This window comes from Mesocricetus auratus, unplaced genomic scaffold (genome assembly GCF_017639785.1).
Source record: "Mesocricetus auratus isolate SY011 unplaced genomic scaffold, BCM_Maur_2.0 Super-Scaffold_100024, whole genome shotgun sequence".
NCBI classification, from domain to species: Eukaryota; Metazoa; Chordata; class Mammalia; order Rodentia; family Cricetidae; genus Mesocricetus; species Mesocricetus auratus.
In genome coordinates, this window is record NW_024429205.1 from 18,128,189 (window position 1) to 18,146,923 (window position 18,735).

The 18,735-nt window shown below is 42.2% G+C and overlaps 2 protein-coding genes and 1 non-coding gene across 14 annotated transcripts in view; 1 reads left to right on the top strand and 2 right to left on the bottom strand.

Annotated features, from left to right (window-relative positions):
• Window positions 1-10,618, bottom strand: Pfn4 (profilin family member 4). 6 transcript variants are annotated; one of them, XM_040730903.1, is made up of 5 exons: window positions 10,016-10,114; window positions 9,021-9,233; window positions 5,219-5,356; window positions 4,297-4,402; window positions 1-636 (listed from the first exon to the last, which is right to left on the bottom strand). In XM_040730903.1, exons 2-5 carry the CDS (start codon window positions 9,135-9,137, stop codon window positions 608-610), a joined length of 390 nt encoding a protein of 129 aa, XP_040586837.1. In that variant the 5' UTR covers window positions 9,138-9,233; window positions 10,016-10,114; the 3' UTR covers window positions 1-607. The 6 variants fall into 6 exon arrangements, with proteins under 6 accessions (XP_040586837.1, XP_040586836.1, XP_040586833.1 ...); XM_040730902.1 differs by having other exon boundaries at window positions 9,021-9,265; window positions 10,016-10,106; XM_040730899.1 differs by lacking the exon at window positions 10,016-10,114 and adding an exon at window positions 9,428-10,008.
• Window positions 10,073-18,735, top strand: part of Fam228b (family with sequence similarity 228 member B) — an 18,570-nt gene continuing 9,907 nt past the window's right edge. For 4 of the 7 annotated variants that reach the window (XM_021232431.2, XM_021232432.2, XM_021232429.2 and 1 more), the window contains exons 1-4: window positions 10,681-11,041; window positions 13,955-14,023; window positions 15,042-15,233; window positions 15,773-15,853. In XM_021232431.2, coding sequence (XP_021088090.1) covers window positions 10,943-11,041; window positions 13,955-14,023; window positions 15,042-15,233; window positions 15,773-15,853 — 441 coding nt within the window. In that variant the 5' untranslated portion in view covers window positions 10,681-10,942. Of the gene's footprint in view, window positions 10,166-10,336; window positions 10,465-10,680; window positions 11,042-13,954; window positions 14,024-15,041; window positions 15,234-15,772; window positions 15,854-18,735 lie in introns of those variants that run through there. The other 3 variants (XM_021232430.2, XM_040730891.1, XM_040730892.1) reach the window with 3 other exon arrangements.
• LOC121133882 lies at window positions 17,613-17,717 on the bottom strand. The gene has a single exon (XR_005870896.1). It is a non-coding gene; the product is annotated as a U6 spliceosomal RNA (small nuclear RNA).

Genomic DNA, 18,735 nt, shown 5'->3' on the forward strand with positions numbered 1-18,735 from the left:
CACATGCAATGCCATCTGTATTTTAATAAAGGGGCACTGAACTCAGGAACTCTACTTCTTTGATGGAAACCACTTAGTGAGGTTTTTTTTTAATTTTCCCCAGAGAGAAGAATTACTTTAATTTTTAAAGGTGGCATGACACTGACGTGGCCTAGGTATAGAGTCGTTAGCAGAACTGGTGAGATGGCTCAGTGGGCTTACTTGCCACCAACCCGTAGACCTGGGTTCCATTCCCACTACCCACAGAGTGGGGTAGGAGGTCTCCCACAGCTGTCCTCTAACTTCCATGTGCTTAGAGCCTATATTCTTGGAATATCTGGCAAGATGTGTGGGGACTTGAAGCTGAGACTCCCAACAGACTTGTGCTGTGAAAAACCATTAATGCACTCAGGTTTCAAGTCAGTGATCAATGCTTAAAGAAAAGGAAAGAGCTGGTCAGGTCCTTCCAGTTATAGATGATGACCTCTTGAAATAAGAAAAAATGTTCCCTTAGCTCAGTCTTTGTTTTAATCTTCCACTCTGTTTTTCAATCACAAAATACTTTTTCTTAATGATCTGTACTTTTCTTTCAAAATAATAAAGTTGTCTTCACTAGTTGGTTGATGACTTAACTTCCTTTTTTTCTTAGATACTCCCCTGAAAGAAACACAACACGTTAATAATTTAGGAGTAGTGAACTGCCATTACCATGTAGTTCATTCATTTTTCAATAAGCAGTGTTGGGTGACTACCATGTGCTGGCACCATACCATGTTACAAGGATGATGGGATTGTTAAAACACAGGCCTTGTCCTTGTGGAGGTGTGTCTACTAGGAAAGAGACATGTATGCAGTCCTCAATTCTGTTTCACAGGGATGTCTGAGCTTCTCTGAAGAGTGATTAGTTCTCCATGCAGAGACAATGAAGGTACACATAACTGTCAAGGGAAAATGAGTAGGGGAGGGCTCAGGGAACAGTAGAACCTGATGCCCAGTCCTTCATTAAAAATCTGTCAATAAGACAGATTTGAAAGCTGTATTTCACTAATGAAAAATTCTACTTGTTTTCTTAAACTGACTGTTGGTTATCACTCAATTTGCCTTCCTCTACTGAAGTGGTTCTCACCTTCCTAATGCTGTGACCCCTTTAATACAGTTCTTCATGTTGTGGTGACCCCCAACCATAAAATTATTTTCATTGCTACTTCATAACTGTAATTTTGCTGCTGTTAGGAATCATACTGTAAATATCTCTGTCTTCTTATGGCCCTTAGGTGACCCCTGTGAAAGGTTGTTTTACCTCCAAAGGGGTCTTGACCCACAGTTGAGAACCACTGCTTTACTGCACCCATGACAGGTGGAAATGATGGGAGACCAGGACTGTACTAAGTGTCAATAGACTTTCAGATAGGTATGGTGGCACACTCATGTAATCCCATTCCTTGGGTGTTAGAAGCAGAAACATTGCATCAAGTTCATGGCCAGTTTAATCTGCATGTTGAGTTCTAGGCCAGTCAGTACTACACAGCAAGACACTGTCTCAAAAAACAAACAAAAAGTAAGACCTTTAAAAACAACTTATTCTAAGAATTACTGCCAGGCAAATCTAGAAAAATGATTATCCTTTTCTATTTATCTATGTTACAAAACTGTGAACAAGGTCTTAGGTGATATTCTCCTGAGAATAAACAAATTACCCAAACCATGAAACATCTGTTTCTTTCCATGTAGATGTCAAAACACAGAGCCTAGATTCTTACATGTGGGGTTAGTTAAGAGTGAGGCAACTCTCCTGTGAAGAAACTAGGACATTTGGTTGTCTATGTAGGAGTTAAGTCACAGGAAGTTTAAGGAATAATTATAGTTCTTTAATAATTTCATACTAACTTTTTTAAACGATACCTAGAATTTTACATATGATCTGCCAATATAGTTGTTTTAAAAATAAACCTGATTGACTTGTCTGAAGTAGTATAGGATTTTTTTTGCCTTTTTACTTCTTAAAGTCGTTATTAAGTCATGCTGATAGAATCTTCAGTAATAAAAAAATTGCTTTGATGATCCCCCATGGGAGGCCTCACTCTCCCTGAGGAATGGATGGGGAGTGGGATGGAGGGTTGGTGGGGGGAATGGGAGTACAGGAGGGAGAGGGAACTGGGAATGGAATGTAAAATAAGATAGTTTTTAATTTAAATAAAAATCAATTAAAAACTAAGTACACAGATTGACAGTTAAATGATGGGACTTGATGCACCATGTACATGTTAAATAAAAGAAATCTGGTACAGTCAAAAAATTTTGAAACAGGGTCTCACCATGTAACTCTGGCTGGCTTGAAACTAGTCATATGGATTAGTCTGACCTTGAACTCACAGAGATCTGCCCACTCCTCTTAAGTGCTGGGATTAAATAAATTAATTAAATACCCAGAGGATTAAAAAAGTTTAATCACCATGATTCTTATTTCTCAAAATTTCTACAATAATCATATAATTTTTTGATAGAGAAAAACACAATTTTGGGGCCTAGTATCACATGCCTGTAACCCCGGAATTTAGTGGGTTAAAGCAGGAAGATTTCGAGTTTGAGCCCAGTCTGGGGTACACAGTGATACCCTGTATCAGAGAGAGAGAGAGAGAGAGAGAGAGAGAGAGAGAGAGAGAGAGAGAGAGAGAGAGAGAGAGAGAGACACACGAAGGGGGGGAGAGCCCCAGAGTGATGAAGGCAGCAGACTGTCAGTGACAACAGGCAGCTGATGAGCAGCAGGCCAGCCCTTCCCTTAGCCTACCTAGACACTTCTTACAACAGTGTGTGTCAGCTGTATTATTCTTTGGAGTCTTTCGAATAAATGGATGAATGAATAAATAAATAATGGTCAGAGAATCTCTATTAAAATGAAGTCAGGTATTCTTTATGGTATTAGCCTTGGTTCTGAGCCAACAGGATAGAACCTGTTTTATTGAAAACCTAGTGGCCTGTCTTCCTACTTTTATTATGGATACTTTAATAAGATATATTAGCTGGAGCTGGGCGGTGATGGCACATGCCTTTAATCCCAGCACTCAGGAGGCAGAGGCAGGCGGATCTCTGTGAGTTCGAGGCTGGGCTGGACCGACAGCCTCCAAAACAATACAGAGAAACCCTGTCTCGTAAAACCAAAAAAAAAAAAAGATATATTAGCTGAAATTATAGGTCTCTGTCTGGTTCCAGCTGCTACTCTGCTGAAACTGTCCCTCCCTTCCTGGGACTTAATTTCTCATACATTCATCTGAGCTGTCCTGGAATCTGACAGGTGGAAGTTATTCACATCTCTGTTTATCAAACATACAGTAATTTCCTACTCAAAATCAAGTACTGTGCTAGATATCAGATAGGATATGGCATTGTCGCCTTCTGGGTTCGTAATCCAGCTTAACAAAAAGCTCTCACGGGAATAACAGTGGTGGTGTGCACAAAATGCACAGCACAGTGGAAGACCTCAGGTCTGACTTGCCCTCAGTGATGATGAGGAATGTACTAACCAGATGTGATGGACAGAACAGGAATGCAGTTCTGCCAGGTAGGATGGCGTCTACAGAGTCATGAGAGGCAGAGGGCGTGTCTCACCCAGTTCTGACCTGAGATAGTGCAGGGCACATGCGTGACTGGGCACCACAGTTACTTGCTGCAACACTGAATGAAAGGATGAATGACTGCTTTTCTTGCTAGAAGCCCCTACTATTTCAAAGTACTGTTTTAAACAATTCTGAGATCATTAGAGACTCAAAATAGATGTAAAATAAAACACAAAACGAGGTACCATTTGCTATGCTCAACCCTCACCTTAGTTCTCTATTAAACCTATTTCTACTCTTCCACTGTTGTAAACCAGGGAAGGGGCTGCAGTACACACCAAGATGGCTGCTTCTCTACTTGGAGCATCTCCTCTCTGCAGGGCAGGCCCCCAACACTTGTCTGCTTTTTAGCCTGCTTCCTCTCTGTTCCCCTGCCCATCTCTCTGGCATAGCTTACGGAGGTGGGGGTGGGAGTAGGGGTAAACCATTTGACACAAATCCGGTCCTCAGAGAAAATGAGGGGTAGGGTGGAGGCCTCACCATGCTACTGGGCCAGGGACGGAAGGAAGCAGTTGCATCGCAATGAAGCAGAACAAAGCAGACACAAGACAGACACCCCGTAGTGCTTCCCTTCAAAGTGCACACATTTCCCATGGCTCACCTGTGTTCAGCACTTCTGTGTTTATATGAGCCACCCCTGATTCTCCTTTCTCCCTCGGCTAGTCCGAGCAGGGTCTCCACCCTCAGTGGGAGGCAGACTTACCCAGCTTCTCTGTGGCTTCCACACAGACACTAGGATACATGCCCGCAGAGTAAGTGGCCACCAGAAGATACATATGTGTCTTCACAACAACCACACCAGTATTCTCCTAGAGGAAGAAGAAAATAGAACGCTCTGGCTTGGGTCTGAACCACAAGGCCAGCAGTTACCCTACACACATTTAAAAAAAAACTATTTCCTGACTTCTTTGTATTTGTGTGTTTGTATTTTAATCTCCCACTCTTTTGAGAAATTTAGTAGAGTTTTCTGAAAGACTTCAGTTTTTTATACTAATATTGCGTGTATTGTGAAGAGAAGTTCCTGGGAAGAAATATACCCGCATGCTGACTGTGGGGAGGTTAGAATACTGGAGGTCTAGAGCCTAATAACTATGTATTCTGGGCTATCTTCGCCCCCTAATAACTATTCCTTGCCTACCTCTGTGTCTGATTTAACATTCTTATACCTAACTTTGGAATGTATTTAAACACCCCTTCCTGGCCCAGTTTTACTGTATGTATCCATCTGTCTGTCCTTTCTTCATTTCCTCCCTGCCCCAGTCAGGATTTCAGGACCCAAGACAGGCAGGTCATGGCACTATGGAGGTTGGACTGTATCAGGAAGTGGTAGCTCAGATGACAGACTCCAGAGGGAATATCTACCATAGTCAGGGTATCTGGATGAGAGTACTTTTGGACAAGAAGTGCTTTTTATTCTTTACTGTATTTCAGTGCTGGAGACCAAACTCAGGGCTTTGCACATTCTAGGTAAGTTCTCTACCCCTAAGGTCCATCCCCAGCCCTTCTGAGTACTTTCAGATATGCCTTCCTGGCGCTAGATTGCTCTCTGAACGATAGAAAGCAGTGATGATCTTATTCTGCATTGCAGAGAGCATCAGGAGGGGTAAAGAAAATTGAATACTTACATTCTTAGCATAAAGAGAATAGTCATCCGCCCGGACACATTTGTAATCCTTTTCCTTGAAATACAACCCTTCCCTTCGGGTTATCAGTGGGTTTTTGGCAAATCCATTCACAAGTGTTCGAACATCACTTGGCATTACCTACAGAGGTTTAATAGGCCAGATCAGAAAAGCAAGGCCACTGGCCAGTCATATTTGGTTGGCTACCTTTTTAAATGGCCTGAAGGCTGGGAGTGGTTTTCACTTTTTAAAAATGATTGGAAAAAAAGAACAGCTCTTTGTGACATTGTCAAAGTTCCATTGTTCCTAAAGTTGCAGTAGAGGATAGCCACACCTGCTCTTTTAGGCGTTATCTATGGCTGCTCTTCCACCTGCAGCATTACTGATTCTGAAAGACTATTTGGTCTAGAATCTTTGTTTTTAAGCTTTAAAAAGTTTTAATTGGGCTGGAGAGATGGCTCAGCGGTTAAGAGCACTGACTGATCTTCCAAAGGTCCTGAGTTCAATTCCCGGCAACCGCATGGTGGCTCACAACCACCTTGAATGAGATCTGATGCCCTATTCTGGCATGCTGGCAGAAGATTGTATACATAATAAATAAAATATTAAAAAATTTAAATTAGAACAAGCATGCTTTACATGCCAGTCCCAGCTTCCTCCCCCCTCCCCTTCTCCCCTGCTCCCCTCCAATCCCCCCCAACCTTCCATCCAATCCCCACTTCGCTCCCCAGGGAGGATGAGGCCCTCCATGGGGGATCTCCAGAGTCTGTCATTTCATCAGGGCAGGGCCTAGGTCCTCCCTCATGTGTCCAGGCTGAGAGAGCATCCTTCCATATGGAATGGGCTCCTAAAGTTCATTCGTATGCCAGAGATAAATACTGATCTACTACCCGAGGCCCGATAGATTGCTGAGGTCTCCTCACTGACACCCAAATTTAGGGGTCTGGATCATTCCCACGCTGGCCTCTCAGCCATCAGTCTCGGGTCCATGAGCTCCCCCTTGTTCAGGTCAGCTGTTTCTGTGGGTTTCTCCAGCCTAGTCTTGACTTCTTTGCTCATCAGTGGTCTAGAATCTTAAAGCTCTTCCTATGGCTTTTTAGTAAAAAAGGGTCTTTTTGTTTAAAAGTCATATCCCCAGGAAAGAATTTTCTTAAAGGGATTCCAATAGCACAAGAAAGAACCTCAGGAATTGGCAAATGGGATCACCTGAAATTAAAAGTTTATGTACAGAGAAGGAAACAATGCCTAGAACAAAGTGAAAGAACGTAAAAAAAAAAAAAAACACACACACACAAAACAATCACCAAGCTACACAACACAGACTGAAAAATGACATATTCCTGGGAGTAGAAAGAGTGCTCCCCTATAAACTTATGTGGGTAAACTGTGACAGGAGAGGCATATGGACATATTAAAATCCTATCAAGAAAACAAGGCTGATGGGGGAAGTCCTTCTGTGTATATAATTGCCTTATTGGTTGATAAATAAAGCACTGCTGGCCAATAGGGAAGCAAGATAGGTAGGACTAGAAGTCAAGAAGGATTCTGGGAAATGTAGTCAAGAGTAGAGTCGCCATGTGATCCCGGGAAGAGAGGACGCATGGGGCTGTATCCTTGGTAAGACCTTATAAGAATATACATTAGTCCCCAGGGCGTTGGTGGCGCATGCCTTTAATCCCAGCACTTGGGAGACAGAGGCAGGCGGATCTCTGTGAGTTCGAGGCCAGCCTGGTCTACAGAACGAGTTCCAGGACAGCCTCCAAAACAACACAAGGAAATCCTGTCTCGAAAAACAAAAACAAACAAACAAACAAAAAGAATATATATTAGTAATTATGGGTTAGTAATTAAGTCAGAGCTAGCCATTAAGAAACCATAGCAAAAAAGAAAAGAAACCATAGCAAACAGTCAACAGCTTCATAATTAACATAGTGTCTCGTGTGTTATTTGGGGGCAGAGACAGTGGCAGGACCCAGGCAGCTGGTGGGAAAGAGTACACGTTACATATGGCACCTGCAACGTGTGGCATGAATTTCCATGTAGAATGACAAAAGCTTAAAAGGGATTTTAGAAACAGAAGAACAGAGAAGCTCGGCTTCTTAGTAGCAGTCATTATTCTGTTTCTTTTTCTCTTCCAAGCCTAAGTATATTTTTTAAATATACTATAAACCTCTTAGAGGTTTTACTTCATCTGAATCTGACTTTATTGTAAATCTTTATGTTTTTTTTTGACCATGTGTCTTTTATTTGCTAAACAACATTGCTAAAATTAAAGTAGTGGCTGTTTCAGCTGCTGACTTTCCAACATGGTGGGCATAAGTTTACCGCACAAGTCTCCACTTGTCTCTAGTGAAACAGAGCCCACCCAAGAAAATGCTGCTCAGCCCATAGACCACAGTGTGTCTGGCAGACTTCTCAGCAAAGCAGGAAACTTTAAACTGTCCATCTGCATTGGCAGTTTGTCAGTCATTTTTCTGTGTTCTGCAGAATGTCTGATTCTTCCATGAAGCATGAACCTGTAGGACTGTCCATCTTTTTTTTTTTTTTTTTTTTACGAGACAGGGTTTCTCTGTATTGCTTTGGAGGCTGTTCTGGAACTTGCTCTGTAGACCAGGCTGGCTTCGAACTCACAGAGATCTGCCTGCCTCTGCCTCCCGAGTGCTAGGATTAAAGGCGTGCGCCACCACCGCCCGGCTAGGACTGTCCATCTTGTTTCGTAAGTTTAGCAGTCACTTTCCTGTGGGTCCTGCTTGTCCAGTTTATACAGCAACATTAAACAGTCCAGGCAAGAGCAGTTTCTTGCCCAAATGGCTAATCTTGCCATATTGAAAGCAAACTCCATAATGAGTCTTCGATGCCCATCTTCCTCTCAGACATAATTGGTGTGTCAGGAATAGTTGTGTGTCACTATGATGAAAAACCCTAAACCATTTAAATGTCATTTTTTTTTTTTTGGTTTTTCAAGACAGTGTTTTGGAACCTGCCCTGGAACTCGCTCGGTAGACCAGGCTGGTCTTGAACTTATAGAGATCCGCCAGTCTCTGCCTCCCAAGCAGTGGAACTGATGTGACTCAGGGACCAGCCTGGTGGGAAGAATGCACAGTACACAAGGCCCAAGGAATACCATATACAACAGACCAAGGAGTGTGTGTGACTCTCTCACCTGGACTCTATGAAGAATAAAGAATACACACCTAGCACAGACATGGTATTGGTTCCTACTGACCTTGACCTGCCCCATCCATGTGTCTACCAATCTGGACCCAATCCTCCCCTTTTGCTCCTGGAGCTGGTCTCAACTCTGCAGCTTTACTCTCAAACTTGTGATATGAAGGAACCTAAAGAGTACCCAAAGATTCTCCAGTTTCTTTCTTGAAGCTCTGGTTTTGTTAATTTATCAATATCTATTATCAAATATCTGCTGACAGTTCTACCAACTTTCCTGCTCTTCAGGACTCTGCTGTGGTCTGTTAATTTGTTGCCATTCTGGAAACATACACACATACATAGGTTACATGTATATGTATACACACATATTACAGTGTGATCCAAGAGCTGATACTAGCAATAGAGGTGGGACTAAAACAGCCTGTGTTCATCTCCATCATGGTTACCAAGGAAAGCAGGCATATCAAGTTGATGCCATAGAAACTATTATACCTTGTGAATTTATTATTACTCAATAAGTTCTGACATTGTTGAAACATGTTCATTTTTTACATAGTTCACTCAACACATTATATAAAGAGAATGATAAAAACCAATACTTTGTATATTAATCTAAAAAGTTATTTTTTCCTCTTACACTAAATCCTGGTGATGTCACACATAGGCTCCTTTCATGGAGTTTGATGAGGGCTGCACTGTCCACATGCTTCGTCCCCAGAAGGGTATCTAAGAGTAAGTTCTGCAAGTGACTCATGTTGATTCCTCAGCTCTGAACCAGGAGTTGTAGTTGGTCTCCACTCGAGAGCATACAAATGCCTCTGATACTTCAGTTTTAGTATCAACGTGTGTCCTTTAAAACATTGGAACAGTGAAAGTGGTGGTCTACCATCCAGTGTTCATCAATACCAAGAAAGAAAGAAAGAAAGAAACAAACAAAAAACTGTAGGAATATAGGAGTTCACAGTCTGGCTTATTAAGCAGAGTTTGAAAAAAAAATCAGAGCCTCAACAATTTTAGCTATGTAATTATTTACAAGAGAATTACCTGGGACTTAAAAATACAAGTCCATGCTTATCACCTCAAGTACTCTAGGGGCAGGAAGGTCACAAGTTCAAGGTCAGAGAGAGACCCTGTCTTTACAAAAAACAAAAATTATAAAGCTATGCGGATGAATCTCAGCGGTACAGTGGGAAACATAAAGTCCTCCGTTCAATCCGGAGACCCGCAAAAATGAACAAGTAAATAAATAAAAGTTAAATAAAGTAAAAACAAAAACAGGCAACCAGCTATCCAAAGAATCTCAAGACCACGGACCACGGAGAACAACCGAGTTAAATAAGATAATACTTTCATTCCTCCTCCTCGACCAGCATCAACGCTGGAGACACACTGGTCAAGAGGCCCGAGCTCTATCTACCACCACTTTAGAGGCCCTGAAGAGCTACATTGCTTGCCCAAGGCAGCCATCTTGGACGGCCCCCACAGTCAACCGCCACAAACGCTCCTTCACCACAGGAACCTAGCAGGGGGAACGTCTCTCTCGTGCTGCCCCCTTCTAAGAAGTGACTGAGGGCGGGCGGGCAGCCTAACTTAATCTGAAGTCTGGGGTGATGGGAGCTAACTATCGTGTACCAGGGTTACTGGGACGTCAAAGCTCCGCCAGGGGCCGGCATAGGCGGAGCCTGGGGACACCGGCGAACGATGATTGGCTGTGGCAGCTGCCTGTTAGAGCGAGACCGGCACCCACCCAGGGTCCCGCTCGCCTCCGAGCCTCTCGACAAGGTGCGCGCGCGCTTTTGTCGCTCCTTTCCCCTCGCCTCGTGGTGGCTGAGGCGCGCGTGGGGGCGCGTCCAGGAGACACAGTCCCGAACGTTCGCGCGTTCTGGAGCCACGGTCTCGGGCTGAGGTCGCGGGCGCACTGCGGTGCGGTGCGGGAGAGCCGAGAGCCCTGCGCACCGCCAGAGGGGGCTGAAGGACCTGGTCGAGGCCTGCACGGCCTGGTGGCCCCGCGCACGCGGGCTGCGTCAGAGGCGGGCGAAGCAGGGGGAAGGGGAAGCGGGCCTCGCGGGTCCTACTCCCTGGTGAGCGGGCCTGATGCCACGGAGCCACCGAGGGCGCAGACTCAGAAGTCCTCTCCCCCTCAATCACTTGCGGAGCCGGGGGAGGGCTTTGGGCCGCTTGGAGCTTGAACGCCTGAATTTTGTGCAAGATTTGCTTCCTTCTCCAAGAGCTCATTTGTGCGTCAGTAGCTTGAAAGTCACGACTCTAACATTCATGGCTTATCAAATTTAGGACACTTGCTGGGAATTAGATTCCTAGCGGCCACTCGGATGACTACACGGCTTGAATAGCACCTTGTAGCCGTGAGGGTTCCAAAAGAGCCCTACTTCCTGGCAACTGGAAGGGAAACATGGAGGGTCAGTTTCCGAAGACTCTTTCCATAGGTGCCCAAGGTCATGAGTGTTGATTATGAAACCGAAGAGACTATTACTGTGGGTTTTAACTATAAAACAAATGCTATTTTAGCTTTTCTAGGGGCTCTGTTAGTTGGTGACCACAATGAAAAATGGAACCCAAGATGATCTGGTAACTGGCACGATTCGTAAGCGCAAGAGCTCCAAAGAATGGCTGGAACCACAGTCGCTTTCGTTTATGGAGGTATAATTGTATGGTTTTTGAGGTTCTTGCAGAGGTGGTGCCTTGTACTAAGTTTGGGCTTTTTTTTCTTTTCTACTTGATCCCCTTTGCTCTTCATTGGAGAGCTTTTTGTTGTTTTTGTTTTGTTTTGTTTTGTTTTGTTTTGAGTCAGGGTTTCCCTGTGTAGCCCTGACTGTCCTGGAACTCTCTGTGTAGACCAGGCTGGCCTCCAACTCACAGAGATCCGCCTGCCTCTCCCTCCCGAGTGCTGGGTGGAGAACTTCTTAAAATAGAATCACATGCTATTGATTATAAATCTTTTCTAATATAACAAAGCTGTTAAAAAAAAACCTACTTAAGCTTGGATATGTTGTAATTTTTTCCAAACAGTTTTATTAGGGTATAACTGGTATGCAATAAACACATACACTGATATAAGTTGACATGCATATGCTCCTGAAGCCATTATTACAAACAGTTTTATTAAGGTATAATTGGTATACAATAAACACATGCACTAATATGATAAGTTGACATGCATATGCTCCTGAAGCCATTATTGCACGTCAGGATGACACACATACTCAGTGTTTCCAGTTGTCTGATCACGCCCTTTTGCAGCACCCCCTCACATTTCCTTCATCTGGAACCACTCTCCTCATTATGGCTTTGCTGATTCTTAGAAGTTTTCAGGCAGTGAAAGCTTGTGTGTTCTGTTTCTCGTTTTTTTTTTTTTTTTTTGGAAGCCAGCAGAGATTCCACAGCAACTGTACTATTTTATATTCTCAGCAATGCATGAAGGCTCCAGTTTCTCCACGTCTTGGGGTTCATTGAACGGTCTTGTGTCTGTGGGCTTATAGTCTCTGACAACACCCTTCCAATCTGCACACCACTTCCTCTCTCTGACAAGTCTCTGTGGTGTCCATGCCGTCCTCAAACTTTACTCCTCCTGCCTCAGCCTTCTGGGGCCTGGGTCTGAAATGAATTATTTCTCATGCTGTACCTTCACATTCACTGATTCTTGCCTGTATCATCTTCAGTCTTCTGTTAAACTCACTGAAATTTGTTTCTTTTTAAAACATGTGAGCTGGATTTTTCCCATTGGTTCTTTTCTTGCTCCTGCTTGTTTGCTAGGTCTGTCCACTCATTGTCGGCATGTTTTTAGCCATTCCACCCCTGCCTCTTTTTTTCTTTTAGATAGGACCTCACTGTTTTGTGTAGCCTGGCCCTCAACTCTTTGTTTTCCTGCTACAGCCTCCCAAGTACCTGAAATAACTGGCGTTAGGCATGTGGGCCATGCCACACCTGCAAATGCTTTATATTTCAGTTACAACATATGGACCATCCCAGTTTTCCTGATACTGTTTCTTAAGTATGGGTCACATTTTCCTTTCCTCATATCTATTTTAGGCATTATGAATGACCTTATAGAGGACCTTAATTCTATGTCACCATGAAGAATATTGAATTTACCAGACAGCTTTGCTGAGTTCAGTCTCCAAATGTTGTCCACCAGTTGGCAACAGGAGAAGCCACTCTGCTTCTCTTAAGCTTCGGTTGGGCTGCATAGAGCGCTGTCCACAAGTTCAGGTGTTTACCAGAGCTTTGTCCAGCTCATTTGTAGAATCTGTGGCACCCTTTTCATGGCTCCTTTAGAGATGTTTCCTGTCATCTGATGCCTAAATGATTGGGCCTGAGGACGTGTTCAGTGGTAGAGCACTTGCCTAGCACAAGGCTTAATCTCCAGCACTATTATGAAAAAAGTCTTCCATAATTGCCATGAACTTTACCTTCTAATTCCTCAGCCAGTGATGTACATGAGTTTTAGCTACCTCCATCAGCCCTGATTTACACTACTTGGGCATAAGGGGATAGGGCTCTGTGGGCACTTTGGGCTACTCTCCAGTGTCTTCAGATTGCTGTTTTTATATTTTAGCCTGGAGCTAGAACATTAATTCACCACCCATCTCAATTGAATACAGTGGTCTTGTCAGAATCAGCAACTCTCTGTGCAAAAGGAGGAAAGAAAATGAATTCTGAAGCCAAGGGTATTGGTTCACACTTGTAATTCTTGCATTTGGAGGTTGAGGTAGGAGGATCACAAGTCCAAGACTCCTGAGCAAGTTTTAGACGAGGCTGGAACACATAGCCAGACCCTGTTCCCTAAAAAAATAGTAGACACACATTTGAGTTTGAATTGTGGTTCATTTGGACTTGGTGGCACACAACTTTAAACCCAGTTCTTAAAAGGCATAGGCAGGCAGATCTCTGTGAATCTGAGGACAGCCTAGTCTACATAGTGAGTTTTAGAACAGCCAGGGCTATACAGTGAGACCCTGCCTCTGCCTTAGGAGTGCTAGAATTAAAGGTGTGCATCACCATGCCAGGTTCTACATTTTAGTTTTTAAAAAAATTTCAAAATCAAATCAATAGGTAAATTTATTATAAAAGAGTAAGAATAGGAACAGGAAATGGAATGCAGCCCTTTTTCAGACCTTATATTGTTTTACTTTGGTGGCTTTTTTCTAGGTATAGGTTTTCCTAAGGTGGTGCTACACTCAGTCTTAAATTAGGTGCACAGAGATATTAGTCTGTCAAATAGAGGCCTGTGCATGTCTATCTTAACCAAAAAGGTAAAACTATCTTACCAGATGTAGGAATAGGTGGTTCTGTCTATGACATGACTCTGGGCAAGTCATTTGACTGTCCTGGGACTCAAAATGCCTGTGAGATGAATTATTTCTTTCCCTACAATGAGCTGTAACCAAGAGCAGAAAGATCAAAATAGTCTTTGAAAAAGCACTTAGTGATACAGAAAAATTGGATTTACAGAGAATGCCTCAGGGGTATGCCTTTCACATAAAAATATAATAAGCATAGATAATGCTAGTGAATTTTCAAGATTTGACTTTTGGACTAATTCTGTTCTTTCAGGCTTTAGCTAAAGAAGATACTGATGCAGCTGTTCAATCAATATTATATAGAGAAAATTATGTAATGAAGGTAAGAATTAGCTACAAAATGCATCTTAGATTTTTTTTTCATTTTCAATGTAGTTTCTACTTGACAACTTTGAGTAAAACTCAGAGTTTTAGATAGTATACAAAATTGACTTAAAAACACTCATTAGCAATGGGGATTAAATGGAACACATCTCTGAGAGTGTTTTAATGACTGTCAGTCTCCTGTGCTCTGGGGGACTTCCTTCAACACTGTACAGGTAAGTGCACCTGCCCACACACATATATACCCACCACAGACACACACCCGTAAAATAATATTTCTAGTATAACTTCACTTATAATGTATACAATGTTGCTATATTCTCTCTCCTCCCACTGTGTGGTATATTTGATTTATTTTACTTAAATAAAACTTTTCATTTGTTTGTTTTTTGAGACAGGGTTTCTCTGTGTAGCTCTGCCTGTCCTGAAACTCACTGTGTAGTCCAGGCTGGCCTTGAACTCAGAGATCTGAAAGGTGTGCACCACCACTGCTGGGCTTAAATAAAACTTTTATTTATTACTATTGTATATATGTGTGTATATATGATGTGTGTGTGAACACACATGCCACGGTACACACATGGAAATCGGAGGACAACTTTATGGAACTAGATCTCCTCTTTACCTTTATATGGGTTCTGAGGGTCACACTCGGGTTGCTAGGCTTGAGGGACAAACTCCTCCACCTGCTGAGGCATCTCACTGGCTGAGTGTATTTGATTATCAGGAAAGGTGAGTATGTTGCCTCCATTGTCCATGAATCTTTGTTTTCAGCAGTGTGTGCCAAATAAAGGACTAAATGATTGAACGATGGGTTATTCTTTCCCCCCTTGGTATGAGAGCTGTGTGTGTTGTGTGGTTGTTGGGAATTGAACTCATTACACTGAGCCATCACTCCAGCCCCCAATGGTGGGTTATTAAGAATAATTTAAGCTTATAAAATATTTAGTTTTACCAAATTTTAGGACATAAAAGCCTCAGAATAATATTTTTGTCTTTCTGTCATTGTTTACTAGGAACTAGATAAGTATTTATATCATCATGACTTCTTAAATGCAAGAAGAAAAGAGATATTGTATAAAAAATGGGTTGAGTGTGTGGCAGATCCTCTACAGAAGAAAATTTTAGAAAAAGTTTGTTCACATAAGAAGATTAAAAAGAGGAGAAGACAAGAGTTAGACAACTTTTTGAGGCATTTGAATAAGAAGGTACTAAGAGGTCATTTTATATTTTTATAGTGTTCAAAATTCATGGTTGTCTTTGCTTGCTGTTTAATCATCTAGTTTTGCCTCTTCCTCTTCTACTTACATACAATCTATACATTCTTTTAAAAACATTCAGTTGTATGTATTCATGTGTGTGTGTGTGTGCATGCGTGCGTGCATGTGTGTGTGTGTGTGTGTGTGTGTGTGTGTGTGTGTGTGTGTGTGTGTGCTATGAGTTTTCAGAGAAGTCAGAGCTCTCTTCCCACCATGCTCGTTCTGGGCACTGCGCTGAGGTCGTCAGTATGGTGGTAAGGCCTTTACCCACTGAGCCGTCCTGTGTATGAAGGGTGGCATTGATGCACTGGTGTTGTTCTGAAGCATAAGGCTGGAGCTGAGTAGGGCTGGAACTGTAACTCAGTGCCTCAGGTTTGTTCCTTGTGACTGAGGGCAGGGGATACAAACTGTTGAACTTTTGAGTTCTGATATCCTCAAAATTAATTATGTACTTCTTTCTTATGTGTGGTTTTATTTCCTTTTTATAGGAACATGCATTTATAGAGCACTATGATCCAAAAGAGTATGATCCTTTTTATATGAGCAAGGAGGACCCCAATTTTCTGAAGGTAGGCAGGTTTCTTAACTGTGGTGGTATGTGTCTGGTTGTTCTGAGCAGCCTTAACATATGTGCTGCTTGCCCTTGAGTGAGCCCTTAAAGTTCAGTGGCATTGCTAGAGTGGTTTCCTATCTAGTGTTTTAGAAAGGAATAAATAACCAAAGGCCAAATTAAGTTAATCTCAGAAAATATGAAAATGTATAATAATTGAGTAATAGGAAATATTTAAACATTTTCAAAGACTTTAAATTTTGTTACAGAAGTAATACATTCTTTTGTTTTGTTTGCTTTTTGAGACAGGGTCTCTCTAAGTAGCACTAGCTATCCTGAAACTCACTATGTAGACCTAGCTGGTCTCACAGAGATCCACCTACCTTTGCCTCTCTAGTGCTGGGATTAAAGATGGGGGCTACCATACCCAGTCTGATTCATTTTTATAGTAAATGAGAGAACTGATTTTAAATTCAGAGTATAAAAAATTAAAAAACTCTACTACCCCAAACTGACTCATTAACATTTTATATATCTTTCTGGATCCCCTTCTTCATCTATTTAAAACTAGTTGGTGTTAACCAAATGTTTGCTTTTCTTTCTGTACATTAAGCATTTATTCTGCCACTGAGCTATAATGCTAGCCCTGCTGTCTCTTAAAGAGGGAGCACAGCACAGATAGGTTATTTGTCAAAGTTATCAATCTTTGAGCAGCAGAGCATAATGAGTCTCTAGTCATTTACCATACCTTGCTATGCTGTCATTTTCCCACAGACTGAGTGTTGCTCTTTAAATGATTTTGTGATGCTTATCTCTGCAGATGATTTGTGATCAGAAAGTTATTTTATCTATTCCTGTACATGGGTATGCAACCTAAAGGCATTAAGGACAGTAGATACTGGTGAGGGTGGAAAGACACAGGAATCAGTTCTGTAGCCTAAGAGTGACAGCATGTGCATAAACAGCCAGAGCAAGAACCAGGTGTGTCAGACGGCAGAGCAGCAGGACTTCAGAAGACAGACATTCCCCACGGACAGAAGGCGTCAGCAAAAGGGAAATGGAAGCATTTTCTCAACCTTAGTTCCCCCTTCCCAAACGACCCTGCTTGTGTCAAGTTGACAAGACAACAAACTAGCACAGATAGAGATGAGTGAACGAGGCTTCTAAGGGAGGCATTTAGAGCAGAGCAGGCAAGGAGATTGCAGGCAGACCCTCAAAGCATGGTTCTGGTCTCTAGTGTGTAACATGGATGAGCTGGACCATACAAGAAGCAGAGGCCTACAGTCACACAGTGAGGACGCAAGGGACCATCATGTCCTGGCAGTTGGAGGAAAGTGAATTTTTTATTTCCAAGACAGGGTTTCTCTGTTTAGCCCTGGCTGTCCTGGAGCTTCCTATGTAGACCAGTCTGGCCTTAAACTCACATAGATCCATCGGCCTCTGTCTTCAGCATCACATCCAGCACTGTCTAAGAAAAATATGGTTACATTCAAGTAATTTTAGTAATGCTAATTTATTAATGAAGTTTTTTTATATATGTGTGGATGTGCTTGACTGTAATTATAGTTCTTCTGGCTGAGTAGGAAGAGTTCTTTGGAGCTATCAACAAGTCATTATGGTTTGTTTCTTTTTTTTCCTTTATTTTTCAGTTTAAATTTAGATTAGAAACAAGGTATGGTTTGTTTCTTAACAATATGGAATGCAGAGCTTGGCATGGTGACACATACTTGCATTCCAGGTCAGCCTGGGCTATATGAGTCCCAGTTTCAATCAGACCTAAGAGACATGTAAATTGCTATATGAGTTTGTCTGCCTTATACAGGGTCATGCTAACATTTTCTGTATTGTTTCACTTTTAGTATATGTGCTGCCAAAGTGTGCATGATAGCAAGTTTTAAAGTGATTTTTTTTAAAAGAATTACTAGATTACGTTATTTTCATTTAGGTTCTGTGGTCTGCAAGTTAAAAACTTGAGTCACTACTATATATCCCAAAGTGTAAAAATCCAGTAGATTGGTGTAACACAAATAATAAAAACCTAGATACAGATATTGGGGTTCAAGCTTCAATCTGAAGATCAGAAAAGCAAAGCCGCTGGTCACCAGGTCTTACCTCTACCTCAAACTGAAAGGGCTGTCCTGTCCCCTGTGGCTGGAGAATAAATTTCCCCACCAAACCTCAGACTGCAATCCTGTCTCTACCAAGCCTCTGAATGCAATCCCAGACTGCTGCCTCTTCCTTTTATACCTCTCAGATCCTGGGATTAGAGGCCTGTGATCCAAACTGCTGAGATCACCTTTGTGTGAGCTGTTTCTCTTTAGGACTGGATCAATTTCATGTAGCTCAGTGTGGCCTTGAACTAACAGAGATCATCTGCTTGTCTCTTAAATCCCGGGATTAAAGGTGTGTGTCACTACTGCTTGACTCGATAGCTAGCTAGTGTGGGGCTACTGGGATTAAAGGTGTGTATCACCATCGCCCGGTTCTATGGATTGTTGCTAGCTTTGCTTTCTGTACCCTCAGGCAAGCTTTAATAAATCATAAATAATATATCACCACAGATAGGGAAATGTGGTGAAGTTAATTGAACTTTAGATTGTTGTTACTCTCTTTAGAGTTTAAAACTTTGTTCTAATTTGTCAAAAAGTCACATACAAAAAATAAGATAACACTATTTTTGTCTTTTCACAGCAAGTTAATGCTTGCTGTCCTGTAAGTAACACTCCTTAACTTGTGTAAAAGTGAGACTGTAGAGGTCAGTCTGCTCACGGTTAGATCTGGATAGGCATACTTGTGTTAGAATTACCCAAGAAAGCAAGTCTAACCATTGCCAGGAAGACACATAGGTAGCCTCTTCAGGCGTGGTAGAGTTTCATAGGAGCAGACTAGGCCATGACTGTG

Excerpts from the sequence above, each read along its gene's own strand:
- Pfn4 (XM_040730897.1), bottom strand. The coding sequence starts at position 10,618 with ATGAGCTCTTGGAGAAGGAAGCAAATCTTGCACAAAATTCAGGCGTTC.